At 37.0% G+C, this 18,203-nt stretch overlaps 1 protein-coding gene across 1 annotated transcript in view; it reads right to left on the reverse strand.

The window, feature by feature from the left end:
• CARD11 (caspase recruitment domain family member 11) overlaps positions 1 to 18,203 on the reverse strand; it is a 1,057,928-nt gene that overhangs the window by 122,255 nt on the left and 917,470 nt on the right. Inside the window, exon 21 of the mRNA XM_053696753.1 lies at positions 5,276 to 5,393. Coding sequence (XP_053552728.1) covers positions 5,276 to 5,393 — 118 coding nt within the window. The remainder of the gene's footprint in view (positions 1 to 5,275; positions 5,394 to 18,203) is intronic.

Raw genomic sequence — 18,203 nt, forward strand, 5'->3', positions numbered from 1 at the left:
TGTAGGTTTTATTATTTTTGGTAATGTTATGTTTTATTATTTTTGGTAATGTAGGTTTTATTATTTTGTGTAATGTAGGTTTTATTATTTTTGGTAATGTTATGTTTTATTATTTTTGGTAATGTTATGTTTTATTATTTTTGGTAATGTAGGTTTTATTATTTTTTGTAATGTAGGTTTTATTATTTTTGGTAATGTTATGTTTTATTATTTTTGGTAATGTAGGTTTTATTATTTTTTGTAATGTAGGTTTTATTATTTTTTGGTAATGTAGGTTTTATTATTTTTTGTAATGTAGGTTTTATTATTTTTTGGTAATGTAGGTTTTATTATTTTTGGTAATGTAGGTTTTATTATTTTTGGTAATGTTATGTTTTATTATTTTTGGTAATGTTATATTTTATTATTTTTGGTAATGTAGGTTTTATTATTTTTTGTAATGTTAGGTTTTATTATTTTTGGTAATGTTAGGTTTTTTAAAGTTTAAAGAGACAGAAAACCCAAAAATGTTCTTTCATGATTTAGGTAGAACATACAATTTTAAACAACTTTCCAGTTTATTTCTATCATCAAATTTGCTTCATTCTCTTGGTATCATTTGTCGAAGGAGCAGTAATGCACTACTGGTTTCTAACTGAACACATGAGTGAGCCAATGACAATTAGTTTATATATGCAGCCATTAATCAGCAGCTAGAAACTAGGTTCTTTGCTGCTCCTGAGCTCTCCTAGATAAACCTTTCAGCAAATGATAACAAGAGAAGGAAGCAAATTAAATAATAGAAGTAACTTGTAAAGTTGCTTAAAATTGCATGCTCTGGCTAAATCATGAAAGAAAAAAAATGTGTTTCATGTCCTTTTAAGTTTAGGTTTTATTTTTTTTACAGGTAAGTTTTTATTTATTTTTATTTATTTTAAGGTAGTTAGTATATTGTAATTTAAAGTTAGGGGGTGTTAGGTTTAGGGGTTAATAGTTACATTTAGGTAGTCACAATGTTTAGGGAAAACGGTTTAGGGGTTAATAGGTTTATTTTAGTGGTTACGATGTGGGGGGACGGTGGTTTAGCGGTTAATAGGTTTATTTTAGTATGAATCTCGATGTGGGGGGACGGCGGTTTAGGGGTTAGTAGCTTTATTTAGTGTTGCCGATGTGGGGGACAGCATTTTAGGGGTTAATAGGTTTCTTTTAGTAGTTACGATGTGGGAGGGCGGCAGGTTAGGGGTTAATAGCTTCATTTAGTGTTGGCGATGTGAGAGGATGGCGGTTTAGGGGTTATTAGACTCGGGGTTTATGTTAGGTTTTTTTAAAACTTTCTTTTCTCCACTATGGAAATAGCATTACAGCCTCATTGCGCGCGGTATGTATACCACAGGTTTACCGCACAACTTGGTCTGGCCACTTTGAGGTATGAAAAGGTGAACAAGCCTAATTTAAGTTTAATTACTTCAAGCAAGTGAATTATTTCATACTACACTATCAGGGATTCCTTCTTCTCTCCCTCCTTTGTTTTTTTTCTTTTTGTTTTCTCTTTAATCCTAAAAAAAAAAGAGTTTCCAACTTCCTCTGAAAGACTAATCCTCTTGGTAATATAAGTATGCAGTTCAAAGTGTATTTAATTCGGCAGCTCTCTTGTCTGTGGGGTTGTGGCTTCTCTTTCTGATGTTCCCTAGTTCCTAAATACCGGCAACTGTTTGCACGCTGTCACATTCGTGAATACTGTAGCATGCTTCGTGACACAAGGTGGGTGTGGCCTTATGTGTTTCACGGTCAACACAGCTGGTATTACAAGTGAGGTGCAATGCTACATTTTTTTATTTTTCAAAAGGTGCTACACATTTATTTATTTTTTTTTTTTTAATGAACCAGGGGTCTGAATTTTTGGAGCGCTAATTGCTACTGCAAGCTTGCCCGTTTACGTGATAAATTAGTGCCCAGTTGCAAGGTATTTGGCTGGGAAGGACTCAAAAGTGTATATATATATATATCTATATATCTATATATAAGACAAAAAATAAATGTATATTGCAGTACAAATAGTAATGCAAAAACACCAAACTGCGCTCTCTAAGAACTAATAGTTCATAATTTGACAAAAAGAAATCTCCAATAATATTTAAAAAAACATATATGTAAACACCAATGTATATTTCAATATTTCACAGAAAACTTTTAATTCATTAATGTCAGTTAGTAAATAATATTAAAAAGGATAAGAATAAATCTCACACAGTGATGAGATTTCTATGTAGGTGTCGGCTGCTGTATCCAATTAGTAATCCGTTATCCCATGGAGTAGAAAGAAATCTATAGGCAAAAGACAGAAGAAAAGCGCACAAATGCACCTACATAGTGCAAATCAATTTAATTACAAAACGGCACAAACATACACTCAATAAAAAGAGAGCCCCCCGCACGGTGTCTACTCACAGGATCTACCCTCAAACAATATGAGGTATGTAAAGGCACTCTTACAGATCCCCGCTTGCAATTATGTTTAACTGCAGGTCACACGTCTCCTCAGTCTGTGAGTCTCAACTGTTGTAATGATAAAGGTGAGCCGCACGGATAATCCTGCTGTAGTTCCAAGAGATCCGAATGTCCCGGGCACCACCGCTAAGTATGCGGTTATCAAGTTTCAAAAGTACCGCTCGCTCAGAGCACTCCGATTAGCTGTTTGCCAATCGTTGACATAAGGTGGGTTTGGCTCTCTTTTTATTGTGTGTATGTTTGTGACGTTTTGTAATTAAATTGATTTGCACTATGTAGGTGCATTTGTGTGCTTTTCTTCTGTCTTTTGCCTATATATATATATATATATATATATATATATATATATATATATATATATATATATATATATATATATATATATATATATATATATATATATATATATATATATAATCCCTCTTGTAGTAAATCCAGCCTCCTGAGACATCTGCCTGGGTGCTGACATGCAATAAATATCTCCTATGAAAGAAAGCACTCTCAGGACTTCTTAGTAGTGGGTAAACCAAAAGGCAACTTAACTCTTTATTGACGTTTCGGGGTTCACACAGACCCCTTCCTCAGAATGAAAAAAGTGACAAATTCACAAACATATATAGTGTGAACAATAATCAAACAAATACTCACAAAACACACCTGTGTCCTATAGTGTAGTGTCAAAGTGTGTGGGTGGAACGCACGCCATGCGTGTCAAAAAACGGAAGTAGATTAATTTCCGGATATGTGTTTAACAGTTAACCTTTCTGTCATTAATTGCTATATTCATATAACTTGAAACTGCATCCCTTTAGTGTTTGGGACCATTAGTGCAAAGTGAACATGTCACAAAGATTTGCTTAGCAGTGAATAAACATACTTATCTCAGTGGTTTTGTATACTCTCTGCGTGTATGGAACGCATATGCGTTTCAGTGAGCCGGAAGTGACCTCACTTCCGGTTTGACGAATCAATTGAATTGTGCTTTAGACCTAATAGCACTTCAAAGAAGCAGTATTCAATGCTGGTATATGTGAGGCTTAACCTGATAGCCACAATAAATGCTATAGGACATATTATAAGCGTCACATCCCTGGTTGTAATTGCAAATGATTATATATTAACAGTGTATACCAGCTTTTATGTGCCAAACAAGCATGGTCTAACATATATAAACCATACATACCACAGCTACATCCTTGAGTTGCACACAGCTAAAAGGTTAAGTGATTACATGTCTTATGGCTCATATACACAGTTTTGCAACAGTGTGTCTTTATATAAACCATACTATGTGCCAGTGTGTATCCTGGGGATATGTACTAAAAATGAGCTAAGACCTATCAATAAACAGTGTGTCAATTCTCACATGTCCCCAAAAGTTAGTATTTTCTAGCCTGCTCACTCAAATGACGAGCAAAGCCGCTCAAACCTTTGCCCCATAGATAAACTATTAGTTACTGTTGGATTTGCATAAATGCAGAGCATGACCACTAATAAGTAAAAAATAAACATTAAAAGGTATATACATAAATAAATTAAATACAAATAAACATAAAAATAAATATTGCATATGGTATTCTAATGCAATAAAAGTAAATGTTGCATATGGTATTCTACTGGCTTAAATTATTAGCCATGAATACACCTGCATGCGTTCAGAAACTGTGTTCTATACGGAATAATCCACACCTAAATGAAATAAAACATAAGAATGTATAAAAACAATGAAATCTATAGTGCAACTTGCATATCAGAAATAACATCTCTATTCCCACTGGAATCAGATGCATGTGTAGGAATCACAATTAAATGGAATGCACAGAAAATGTGATTTTGAAACATTGATATAGATAGTTCATCAAAAATATTTTGAGAACCCAAAATACCGTCCTAGGAGGAATCTTAATGGTCATAAGATGACCAGAGCTACTAGGGGGCACCGAAGTTAAGAGTGACCCGCCTTGGAATAGGGGTGGTAGGGACATGAACCAGGTCCATTCTCATGGTACCCTGTATATCTCACCAGATGTCTTATGGCCATGTCACCCTGCATCCATAGATACAGGATGGGTTCAGGGTATGAGTGCCCATTGTGGGAGCAATTGTGACTCTATAAACCAAGTGGGCATAAAGGACTTGATATTTAATAAGAGCTGTTTTTAAAGTTTCCATTAAGAAGTGTTTTAAAATGCTTCAGATCTGATTGTGTCTCAGGAGTCTTTTTGGTTAACCTGATTAGTGTTAAGTGTGTTGCTTTGTGATTATGTTAACGAGACTGCCCAAAATCAGATTGTCTGAGTAAACTCCCCCCCCCCCCCCAGTTAATTAAATTGATTTTTAATCTGTTTTACCTGTGAATAGACAATTGTTTATAGGTGTGATGTATTGTTAATATGTTTGTTTTACTGTTTAACCAAGTCCCAAGCACTGTGACTCTGGAATGTCAGGGTGGATAAATATGTGGGTTGCTGTTCAATAAAGTGTTTTTTTGTGTTCAGGATCCTCAGTTCTGTTTATCTTCCTAACTTTAGACTGCCGTCAAAGGGGGGTACCAGGAGCTATTGGTCTGGATAAAGGGATGTCCAGGACAAGGGAAGTGTTCTGACGTTGGTACCCAGTCGGGGTACCAGGCAGTCCGTCACATACTATTCCAGGTAGAATTTTAATGACTTGACAAAAATATAAAATATATGTCTGTTATGGACCTCATAATTGCAGTTTATGTTAATATTTTGATAAACCAAAATATGTAGAAATAACAATCTAGTGCAAAGTGTACCTGTCATACCATCTTGTCTTTCTAATAAAGTCTTCAGTGTTTCAAGAGAAGGGGAGCTAGAGGTGATCACACGTACACGCTCATTACTGTTCATCCTTTTGTATTTGTTCTCAGATCTACCCACAAACTGTAAAATAAAAAAAAATAAAAAATGAGGCTTACATGATAATTTATTTTATGGCAGAGAGAGTCCATGAGCCATTACTCCTGGGAAATCAACTCTTGGCCACTAGGAGGAGGCAAAAATACACAACATTTCAAGAGCTTTAAATCTCTCTAACCTCTCTGGTATCCCAATCTTATATTTAACTCCACAGGAGAAAGGTGAAAAATAGAGGTGCTACAGTTTATTTGTTGAAAAGGGTCTTCAGACCTACTTAAGACACATTTTACCCTCACCATCCAGGAATCGAAGAGAGGGGAGCCTGGAATACTTGTTAATGACAATAAAATGCCCTGTGGGAGTTAGTGTCAAGTTAATCTGAAAGTTAGTCACAAGCCTGCCGGGTTTTATGTGGATTTGTCCCTTAGCCTCCTCCTGTCAGGTCATTGTTTTACTCCTTTGTGATACCCTCTGCTGTAGCTTGCACAGCACCGGATGGGCTCTCCACTGGATGCAGTTTTTTCTTCAGCTGGTAAGAATGGTTTGTGCATCTTAAGGTTAGAGAAGACATTTTCATGCACTAATATAGCCCACTGAGTATTAGCAGGTACATCACATTGAGGCACATTATAGACTCAGTGGACATACACAGATTAATTCCACCTTTATAATTTAGACTTTTGATACTTCTAGTAATTATGGAAACTTTATTATGGGGTAATAGCTGCGTTTTACTAGTCATCTTATTCACCTGGAGTTACATCTCAATACAACCTTATACCCTCTGTTATATACACAGCAAAATGGATTTAACTGTTTTGCAATGTTGGTAGGTTGTGTATTCTATGTTTTTGTGCACTGACATAGAATGGCAGTTACAGTTAGTATCCCAGTCTAACGTATAGCCAAGTAAGTAGAACAAATAGAGGAGTAGGAAAACACAGATTAGGGTAAATGAGGTGCATACTAGAACTGCTGCCAATTTACAAAAAAAAATATGAGCAGGCCTCATGGACTCTCACCACCACAAAATATATTTATCAGGTAAGCATACATTTTGTTTCTTTCATAAGGTTGTGAGAGTCCACAAGCCATTACTCTTGGGATTCAGTAAAAAAAGCCATGAAGTCTACGAATAAATGTGTGAGATAAAAATTAATTACTTATTTACCATACACTGCAGTCTAAATGACTTTCCTGCCAAAAGCTGTCTCAGAAGAGGCAAACATATCAAAAGGTAGAACTTACTAAGGTATGTAAAGAAGACCAGGTTGCTGTTTTGCAATCTGTTTAAGAGAAGCGTCACTGTTAAATGCTTAAGAAACAGAAGCTGATCTAGTAGATTGGGCTGTAATTATTTTAGGGGAACTATCCAGCCTCCAAGTAAACCTTACATGTCCACTGTTTAATTCAGGAAGCTAAAATAAAAGCTGAAACCATCTGATCCAAACAAGGAGTAGAGTAGTAAAAATAATAAGTAAATTAAAGAATTGTCAACCAAGATAATCCGCCTTCCAGATGTTCACTACTGAGATGAGAATTGCAGAAGTTGTACAGAGATGGTTCTCTGCCCAAGTTAAAATCCATGTGACCTCCTTGATGATTGATATACTTCACAACTGTAACATCTGACTGAAATAAGTCTCTCCTTGAGACTCTGGGTGTGCCCTGACAAAAGGATTCCTGTTTTAGTTTTTGAAATAATCTTCTGCCTTCCTATTCCAGAATTTAATTGATGCCACTTTGGAGTTTAGGGCTGTGAAGGGTGCCACTGTTGTAGAAAATCCTCTATTTTCTATAATAATTAAATTACCAAAAATCTCTGTAGGGCTTTAATGGAGTTGGGAAGAGGCCATTGCTGAACTGAGGCAGTTTCTCTGGATTCATCTCAAAACCTAATGGAGTTATCACATAACACAGGAATGGTATTTTGGTCTGATTAAAGAGTAATTTTCCACTTTAGCATACAAAAGATGTTCACTTAACAACTGGAAAACAGTTTTCACATGAATAATATGTTCCTTCAAAGTCTTTGAGTAAATCAGAACATCAACAAGACATACTATTACAAATGTATTTAGGTGTTCTCTAAAACTGTTGTTGACAAAACGTTGAAATACTGCAGGAGCATTACATAATCCAAATAGCATAAAAAATATTCATAAGTGGGTATTAAATGCCATTTTCCATTCATGTCCTTCTTTTATTCAAATTAGATTGTAGGCTCCTCTTAGATCTAGCTTTGAGACCTTGAAGTGTGTCAAATAATTCAAGGATTAGAGGTAAAAGAAAACAATCCGTAACCGCAATATTATTGAGTTCTCTGTAATCAAGGTTGTAGACCTCCCTTCTTTTTCTCAACAAAGAAGAACCCGTTTCTGGCCAAGGAGGAAGCAGGTCTAATAAAACCACGTTCAACGTTTTCTTGGATGTACTCTTCCAAAGCTTTAGATTCAGGCTATAAGAGAGGAAAAGTTCTTCATTTAGGAATAGGAGCACAGGGTGGTAACTTCTCAGCACTTTTTTTTAGAAAACACATCCCTGAAATCAGATTTTTCAGGAGGGATCTCGGGAACTGTAGTAATAACAGAAATAGTAATCTGTTTGGTACAGATAGGTGTTGAAAAGCAGCATCCAGCTCATAGTTTTCCACAAGATGTAAGCTCATGAGGTGACCAGGGAAAAGTAGGTTCATGAGTATTGAGCCAAGGAAGGCCAAAGACAATCGGAAAACTTGGAGTAGAGATTTAATCAAAAGACAGATACTCTGAATAAATAATTCCCATGGTACATAGTGAGAGATCAGTCTGTAAATCAATTAAGCCTGGGAGTAACCGCTAATTGTAGTCACAAGAAGCGCTTCTATATTCTTTTAGTAGGAAAAGACAAATTTGTGGCTAGGGTAGAATCCATAAATATTCCTGCTGCTCCAGAATCAATAAGTACAAGAAACTGATAGTATCTTTCACCAACAGTAAGAAAAATAGGTACAAAAACTTTTGATTTTTAGGGAGTGGTATTTGGAAGATGGCTTAATTTTGTATCCCCTACCAAGATTAAGCCCAAATGTTACTGTCGTAGTGGGGCAATTTTGGAGTAAATGACCTTTCAGTCCACAATAAAGGCAGAGAGCAAAGAAGTGTCTTCTCTGTCATTCAGCTTTAGACAGACATATAACTCCTACCTTCATTGGTTCTTCCAGAGGCTGGGAAGTTTCTGTAGTAGGATAGGAGTAGTGTGATGAAGGGGGAACATTGGGTTTAAAAGTTTTACAAGCTCTTTCTTTTTCTGACTGTCTTTCATGGTAACTTGAGTTAAGTTTAATGCATAGTTCAATAAATCCATCAAGGGAATCTGGTATGGCCCAATAAATAAGTTATTTAATTCTGTCAGACAAACCTTTGCAAAATGATGCTTTCAGATCCCATGTATTCCAGTTGTCTCAGCAGCATTAGTGCAAAAGTCTATAGTGTATTGAGCCACTGATTGAGACCCTTGGCAAAGGCCCATAAGTTAGGTTTCTGCAGCAGCAGCTCTCCCAGACTTATCAAAGATTGTCTGAAGCTGGGACATAAAGAGTTTGGCATCTTATAAACATGGGTCTCCTTTTTCAATAAGCAAGGATACCCATGCTAAGGCTTTTCCTCTTAGACGTGATATTATAAAAGTCACCTGAGAAGACTGCAAAGCAAATGCTACAGGGTCATTTTGGAAATGCAGCCTGCATTGATTCAATAATTCTCTACAATCATCAGGGGTACTGTCATATTTGTCTGGTACAGGTAGGCGAGGCCCAGGGTGAACCAGATTCTGTTGCAGAGAAGGTGTTGCAGTAACTGAAGCCGACTCCACAGTCATTTGTATGAAATCTTTAAGCATATCAGTAAGCTTTTCAATCATGGAATTCATATCTTAAAGCTGATCAGAGTCTGCACCAAACAACAGGACCCAGTGACTGAGAAGTGGCTAAGTAATACTATCCCATATGCTGGATAATACCAAGGATGAGACTTCCAGTACTTCAGCTCAGAGAATGTAATTGGATGCAATAAAGAGAAACACTCATGTCTCATATAGAGAATGGTCAGGCAGGCACAGGTCGTTGAGCCAGACGAGCAGCAAGCTACCAATACTGGGGGCAAAAGGGTGGTTGTGGATAGCCAGGAGGTCAAATACCAGACAAGCAGATCCAGGCACAGAATGATAATTCAAAAAGTCAAACACAGTCCAGAGGTCGGGGCAGGCAGCAGTCAAGGATAATCCAAAAGACAAGCAAAGTTTCAGTAATGATATAGTGGCAAAAGATAGATCACCCAGGAACACAAGGAGTCCAATATACAGGCAATGACAGGAAACAGTTTATATAGCCTGCTGATTAGGTAACTGACGGCAGCTGGCAGGCAGGTAGAGCTCAAGATACAGCCTACAGTAAGATACAGTCTTCCAAACACAGAGAGAGAGACCTCCAGTGGCTCAGGAGCATAGGCAAATGACCCGAGACTGGTTCCGGGTTCAGGTGGGAGGCTGATCTCTACACTAAAGCTAAAATTAACCCTACAAGCTACCTACAAGCTACCTAATTAACCCCTTCACTGCTGGGCATAATACAAGTGTGATGACCAGCGACATTTAGCAGCCTTCTAATTATCAAAAAGCAATGCCAAAGCCATAAAGCTCTGCTATTTCTGAACAAAGCGGATCCCAGAGAAGCTTTTACAACCATTTGTGCCATAATTGCACAAACTAATTGTAAATAATTTTAGTGAGAAACCTAAAGTTAGTGAAAAAGTTAACAAAAAAAATGCTGGCATGAAATATACCAAAATGGACCTAGATCAATACTTTGGGTTGTCTACTACACTACACTAAAGTTAAAATGAACCCTACAATCTCCCTACAAGCTACTTAATTAACCCCTTCACTGCTGGGCATAAAACAAGTGTGGTGCACAGTGACATTTAGCGGCCTTCTTTACCAAGAAGCAACGCCAAAGCCATATATGTCTGCTATTTCTGAAGAAAGGGGATCCCAGAGAAGCATTTACAACCATTTATGCCATAATTGCACAAGTTGTTTGTAAATAATTTCAGTGAGAAATCTAAAGTTTGTGAAAAAGCTAGCAATTTTTTTTATTTGATCGCATTTGGCGGTAAAATGGTGGCATGAAATATACCAAAATGGGCCTAGATCAATACTTTGGGTTGTCTACTAAAAAAAAAATATACATGTAAAGGGATAAGCAGGGATTCCTGACAGACATCAGTGTTGCAACGTAACTATCGCTAATTTTGAAAAAAAAATGGTTTGGAAATAGAAAAGTGCTACTTATTGCCCTATAACTTGCAAAAAAAGCAAAGAACATGTAAACATTGGGTATTTCTAAACTCAGAACAAAATTTAAAAACTATTTAGCATGGTTGTTTTTTGGTGGTTGTAGATGTGTAACAGATTTTGGGGGTCAAAGTTAGAAAAGTGTGTTTTTTTCAATTTTTTCATCATATTTTATAAAAAATATATAGTAAATTATAAGATATGATGAAAATAATGGTATCTTTAGAAAGTCCATTTAATGGCGAGAAAAATGGTATATAATATGTGTGGGTACAGTAAGGAGTATATAATATGTGTGGGTACAGTAAATGAGTATATAATATGTGTGGGTACAATAAATGAGTATATAATATGTGTGGGTACAGTAAATGAGTATATAATATGTGTGGGTACAGTAATGAGTATATAATATGTGTGGGTACAGTAAATGAGTATATAATATGTGTGGGTACAATAAATGAGTATATAATATAATATGTGTGGGTACAGTAAATGAGTATATAATATGTGTGGGTACAGTAATGAGTATATAATATGTGTGGGTACAGTAAATGAGTATATAATATGTGTGGGTACAATAAATGAGTATATAATATGTGTGGGTACAGTAATGAGTATATAATATGTGTGGGTACAGTAAATGAGTATATAATATGTGTGGGTACAGTAATGAGTTTATAATATGTGTGGGTACAATAAATGAGTATATAATATGTGTGGGTACAGTAAATGAGTATATAATATGTGTGGGTACAATAAATGAGTATATAATATGTGTGGGTACAGTAATGAGTATATAATATGTGTGGGTACAGTAAATGAGTATATAATATGTGTGGGTACAGTAATATGTATATAATATGTGTGGGTACAATAAATGAGTATATAATATGTGTGGGTACAGTAAATGAGTATATAATATGTGTGGGTACAGTAATGAGTATATAATATGTGTGAGTACAATAAATGAGTATATAATATGTGTGGGTACAGTAATGAGTATATAATATGTGTGGGTACAATAAATGAGTATATAATATGTGTGGATACAGTAATGAGTATATAATATGTGTGGGTACAGTAATGAGTATATAATATGTGTGGGTACAATAAATGAGTATATAATATGTGTGGGTACAGTAAATGAGTATATAATATGTGTGGGTACAGTAATGAGTATATAATATGTGTGGGTACAATAAATGAGTATATAATATGTGTGGGTACAGTAATGAGTATATAATATGTGTGGGTACAGTAAATGAGTATATAATATGTGTGGGTACAGTAATGAGTATATAATATGTGTGGGTACAATAAATGAGTATATAATATGTGTGGGTACAGTAATGAGTATATAATATGTGTGGGTACAATAAATGAGTATATAATATGTGTGGGTACAGTAATGAGTATATAATATGTGTGGGTACAATAAATGAGTATATAATATGTGTGGGTACAGTAAATGAGTATATAATATGTGTGGGTACAGTAATGAGTATATAATATGTGTGGGTACAATAAATGAGTATATAATATGTGTGGGTACAGTAATGAGTATATAATATGTGTGGGTACAATAATGAGTATATAATATGTGTGGGTACAGTAAATGAGTATATAATATGTGTGGGTACAATAATGAGTATATAATATGTGTGGGTACAGTAATGAGTATATAATATGTGTGAGTACAGTAAATGAGTATATAATATGTGTGGGTACAGTAATGAGTATATAATATGTGTGGGTACAATAAATGAGTATATAATATGTGTGGGTACAGTAATGAGTATATAATATGTGTGGGTACAGTAAATGAGTATATAATATGTGTCGGTACAGTAATGAGTATATAATATGTGTGGGTACAATAAATGAGTATATGATATGTGTGGGTACAGTAAATGAGTATATAATATGTGTGGGTACAGTAATGAGTATATAATATATGTGGGAACAATAAATGAGTATATAATATGTGTGGGTACAGTAAATGAGTATATAATATGTGTGGGTACAGTAAATGAGTATATAATATGTGTGGGTACAGTAATGAGTATATAATATGTGTGGGTACAGTAAATGAGTAAGAGGAACATTACAACTAAACAAAAACACAGTAGAAATGTAAAAACAGCCCTGGTCCTTAAGGGTAAGACAATTGTCCTTAAGGAGTTAAAGAATACACAAACAGACAAATAAAATAAATGAAGACAACTACCCACCATGTTTTCTACATTCATGTAAAAACAGTAAATGAAATGTATGGAAACAATGTAAGTGGAACCCTTTAGAATAAAGTTTGAGACATGTGAGACAGTCAACCTTGGGCAATAAGTTTTAAAGGAAAAACCTCCTTGTGTAATAATAGTAAATAATCATAGGCAGCCACTCTGTATTCTGTCTCCACTCTCTTATCTTCCCTTTACTCTGTCTTCCTTTGCACTTGTCTACCCCTTTCTCCTATTTTCCCTCCTCTCTTACCCTCCCTTTTCTCTGTTTAGCTCTTTCGGCCCCTCTACCTCCTGTCTTTATTGTCTCCCTTCTCCCTCAGCTCTCCCCTCAACCTTCTTTCTCTTTATATTTCTCTTTCCTCTCTCTCTCTTTCCATTATTATTGACAAATTTGGTGCAATGGAATACTAAAACATAAAGGGCTATATTACAAGAGGAGCGCTATCATTAATGCTAGGAGCGTAAACGTGATTGCTAGATCTCAGTGTTCTTTATGCTAAAATCCATATTACAAGTGGCGCGGTTTAAATTACTGCAAATGTGTTTGCGCAAACTCACAGTAATTTACGCTCCCCATATTTTCTATGGGTAGCAGAGATTGGTAATATGCTCTTGTATTACAAGTTGAAAGTAAATGCGAACACGCGAAAACCTGAAACAGTTGCACTAAACTACACTACAAACCCTAAAAAAAAACTTACCTGTGAAATTAAAAAAAAAATCTTACATTTTAAAATAATAAAATCTAACATTACTATTAAAATAATAAAACCTAAGTTTACTATTAAAATACAAATACCTTACATTACTATTAAAATATAAAAAAACCATTAAATTACTGACAGGGCCGTTTCTAGGGGCGGGCAGACTGGGCAGTGGCTCGGGGAGCAATAGGGAGCTTTTTTTTTATTGTGTTAAAGTGGTAGTGCTTGCTTGATAAACTACTGGTATAGCAAAGATTAAAATAGACAGATCACAAGCATATACATTAAATATATATATATATATAAATATATACTAGTACTAAAGCCCGTGTACACGGGACATTTTTTGCAGTACAGCGGTCCCACCCCTTGCTCTCTCCCCCCTCTCTTTTGCTCTCTCTTCCCCCCTCTCTATTGCTTTCTCTCCCCCTCTCTTTTGCTTTCTCTCCCCCATCTCCTTTGCGCTCTCTCTCCTCTCTTTTGCTCTCTCTCTCCCCTCTTTTGCTCTCTCTCTCCCCTCTTTTGCTCTCTCTCTCCCCTCTTTGGCTCTCTCCCCCCTTTCTTTTGCTCTTTCTCCCCCCTCTTTTGTTCTCTCCCCCCCCTCTTTGGCTCTCTCCCCTCTTTTGCTCTCTCTCCTCTTTGTCTCTCTCTCCTCTTTGTCTCTCTTTCCTCTTTGGCACTCTCTCTCCCCCCTCTTTGGCTCTCTCCCGCCCCGTTGGCTCTCTCCCCCCCTTTTGCTCTCCCCCCCTTTGGCTCACCCCCCCCTCTTTGGCTCTCCCCCCCCCCCCTCTTTGGCTCTCTCTCCCCCTCTTTGGCTCTCTCTCCCCCTCTTTGGCTCTCTCTCCTCTTTGGCTCTCCCACCCCCTTTGGCTCTCTCCCCCCCCTTTGGCTCTCCCCCCCCACTTTGGCTCTCTCCCCCCCCCCTCTTTGGCTCTCTCCCCCCCCTCTTTAGCTCTCTCTCTCCCCTCTTTGGCTCTCTCCCCCCCTCTATAGCTCTCTCCCCTCTTTGGCTCTCCTCTTTGGATCTCTCCCCCCCCTCTTTGGCTCCCCCCCCCCCCTTTGGCTCTCCCCCCCCTTTGGCTCTCTCCCACCCCTTTGGCTCTCTCCCCCCCCTTTGGCTCTCCCCCCCTTTTTGGCTCTCTCCCCCCCCTCTTTTGCTCTCTCTCCTCTTTGGCTCTCTCTCCTCTTTGGCTCTCTTTCCTCTTTGGCTCTCTCCCCCCCCCCCTTTGGCTCTACCCCCCCTCTTTGTCCCTTCCCCCCCTCTCCTGCTCCCTCTCTGGCTCTGTCTTAATTGAAAGCCTTTGCCTCTCTGGCCACGGCCCCATCACGGCACCCCGCCCGGCCACGCCCCATCGTGGAGACATCCGGCCGGCCACGCCCCGCACCCCCCCCCCCGTGGCGCCCGGCCACACCCCTCGCGACGCCCGGCCACGCCCCCATCACGACGCTCCCATCGGCCACGCTCCCTGACACTCCGCTTCAGCCTTGCTCTGTGCTGAGTGCTGAGTGTCAGGATCCAAACGGCCAGGTATGTTTGTCACGTGCAGTCTCTGCTGCGCATGACTGCATCTGACAAACATACTTGGCCATTTATTATATAGTATATATAAATATATATATATATATATATATATATATATATATATATTTAAAAGGAAGCTGTTATGTTAATTGGCTGCATTGGATGTCAATCATACTAATGGAGCAACAAGATCACAAAGGGGGCGTGCTAAGACCGGATAACTACTTACAGCCAAAACTGAAAGTAAAAAGGACAGGAATCACCCTGAGGAAAGCAGTCTCCTATCTCACTGATCTGTGTCACTAAAGAGGTGATGTTTTATGCATATGACAAATTATTCATGATCTTTACATAATGATATGTACGTATTTTTTCCTTTTTTACTGAGCTAATTAAAAAAGGTGCTTTATAAAACTTGGATTTCCACATACTGTACTAAGGATTGGAACAGGTTTCTTGTTAAGGACTGTTGAATGCAAAATATATCTTTTTGACATTATGAGGCCTATCTATCAAGCAGTCAACTTTGTTGCATTCGATGGCACCAATACGCTCGCCTAACATCGCCTAACATTGCGGCTGCGGAACTGAATACGATCTCCATATTTATAAAAAAAGCCGGCAAAAATCAGCGCACCAAGTACGGGGCGATGAGCAACGAACTGTTGTTAACTAACAGTCATCGATCTTGCTGCTATTCCGCTTTTTACCAACTTTATTTATACCCTGTCACTAAACACCGCCACTATACTAAAATGTTTAACCCCTATCCCGCCGCTCCCCGACCCCGCCACAACCTAAATAAAGTTATTAACCCCTATCCCGCCAATCCCGGACCCCACCGCAACTAAATAAAGTTATTAACCCCTATCCCGCCACTTCCGGACCCCACCGCAACGAAATAAAAGTATTAACCCCTATCCCGCCGTTCCTGGACCCCACTGCAACTAAATAAAAGTATTAACCCCTATCCCACCACTCCCGGACACCATCGCAACTAAATAAAAGTATTAACCCCTATCCCGCCGTTCCCGGACCCCACCGCAACTAAATAAAAGTATTAACCCCTAAACCCCTAGCCTCCGACATCATCACCACTAACTAAACCTATTAACCCCTAAACCGCCAGCCCCCCACATCGCCATAAACTAAATTAAGCTATTAACCCCTAAACCTAACAACCCGCTAACTTTACATTAAAATTACATCCCTATCTTATAATAAATTAAAACTTACCTGTAGAATTAAAAGAAACTATATTAAACGATTAATTAACCTACCCTAACTATTATCCTACAATTAAATTAAACTATATTAAACTACCCTATTATCCTACAATAAATTAAACTATATTAAACTATTAATTAACCTACCCTAACTATTATACTAAAATTACATTAAACTATATTAAACTATTAATTAACCTACCCTAACTATTATACTAAAATTACATTAAACTACCAATTAAATTAAATATATTACATATTAAAAAAAAACCTAACCCTTCTCAAATTATTTAAATCTACAATAAAAAATGACTAACGGCTAGATTACGAGTTTTGCGTTATGAGTAAAAAAACAGCGTTAAGGCTCATAACGCTGCTTTTTCACTACCGCTGGTATTACAAGTCTTGTAGGTACAGCTGTCCCACACACTTTTTTGGCCGTACCGCAAATTAACTTACGCAATTTTTGTAAAGTCTTTTTCAATGGGACTTCCATAGCGCCGATATTACAAGCTTTTTTTTTTAGGCCAAAAAGTGAGTGGTACAGCCTATCCCGCAAGATTCGTAACGCATTCTAAAATCAGTAGTTATGAGTTATACGCTACAAAGCTGTAGCATAAAACTCATAACTAAAGTGCTAAAAAGTACACTAACACCCATAAACTACCTATTAACCCCTAAACCGAGGCCCTCCTGCATCGCAAACACTAAAATACAATTATTAACCCCTAATCTGCCGCTACGGAAATCGCCACCACTAGAATAAACATATTAACCCCTAAACCGCCACACTCCCGCATCGCAAACACTAGTTAAATATTATTAACCACTAATCTGCTGTCCCTAACATCGCTGCAACCTACATTACAGTTATTAACCCCTAATCTGCCGCCCAAAACGTCGCCACCACTATACTAAATTTATTAACCCCTAAACCTAAGTCTAACCCTAACACCCCCTAACTTTAATATAATTAAAATAAATCTAAATAAAAATTACTATCATTAACTAAATAATTCCTATTTAAATCTAAATACTTACCTATAAAATAAACCCTAAGATAGCTACAATATAACTAATAGTTACATTGTAGCTAGCTTAGGGTTTATTTTTATTTTACAGACAACTTTGTATTTATTTTAACTAGGTAGAATAGTTAGTAAATAGTTATTAACTATTTACTAACTACCTAGCTAAAATAAATACAAATTTACCTGTAAAATAAAACCTAACCTGTCTTACACTAACACCTAACCTTACACTACAATTAAATAAATTACCTAAATTAAATTCAATTAACTAAATTAAATACAAATACCTAAATTACAAAAAAAACAAACACTAAATTACACAAAATAAAAAAACAAATTACAAGATATTTAAACTAATTACTCCTAATCTAATAGCCCTATCAAAATAAAAAAGCCCCCCCAAAATAAAAAAAACCTAACCTAATCTAAACTACCAATAGCCCTTAAAAGGGCCTTTTGTGGGGCATTGCCCCAAAGAAATCAGCTCTTTAACCTGTAAAAAAATACAAACAACCAGCATGTACAACCAGCTCACCGGTGACTTAAAGGACCAGTCAACACTGTAGATTTGCATAATCAACAAATGCATGATAAGAATACAATGCAATAGCACTTAGTCTGAACTTCAAATGAGTAGTAGATTTTTGTTAAATAAATTGCAACGTTATGTCTATTTCCACTCCCCCTGTATCATGTGACAGCCATCAGCCAATCACAAATGCATATACGTATATGCTGTGAATTCTTGCACATGCTCAGTAGGAGTTGGTGACTCAAAAA

This window comes from Bombina bombina, unplaced genomic scaffold, assembly GCF_027579735.1.
Source record: "Bombina bombina isolate aBomBom1 unplaced genomic scaffold, aBomBom1.pri scaffold_78_1, whole genome shotgun sequence".
NCBI lineage: Eukaryota > Metazoa > Chordata > Amphibia > Anura > Bombinatoridae > Bombina > Bombina bombina.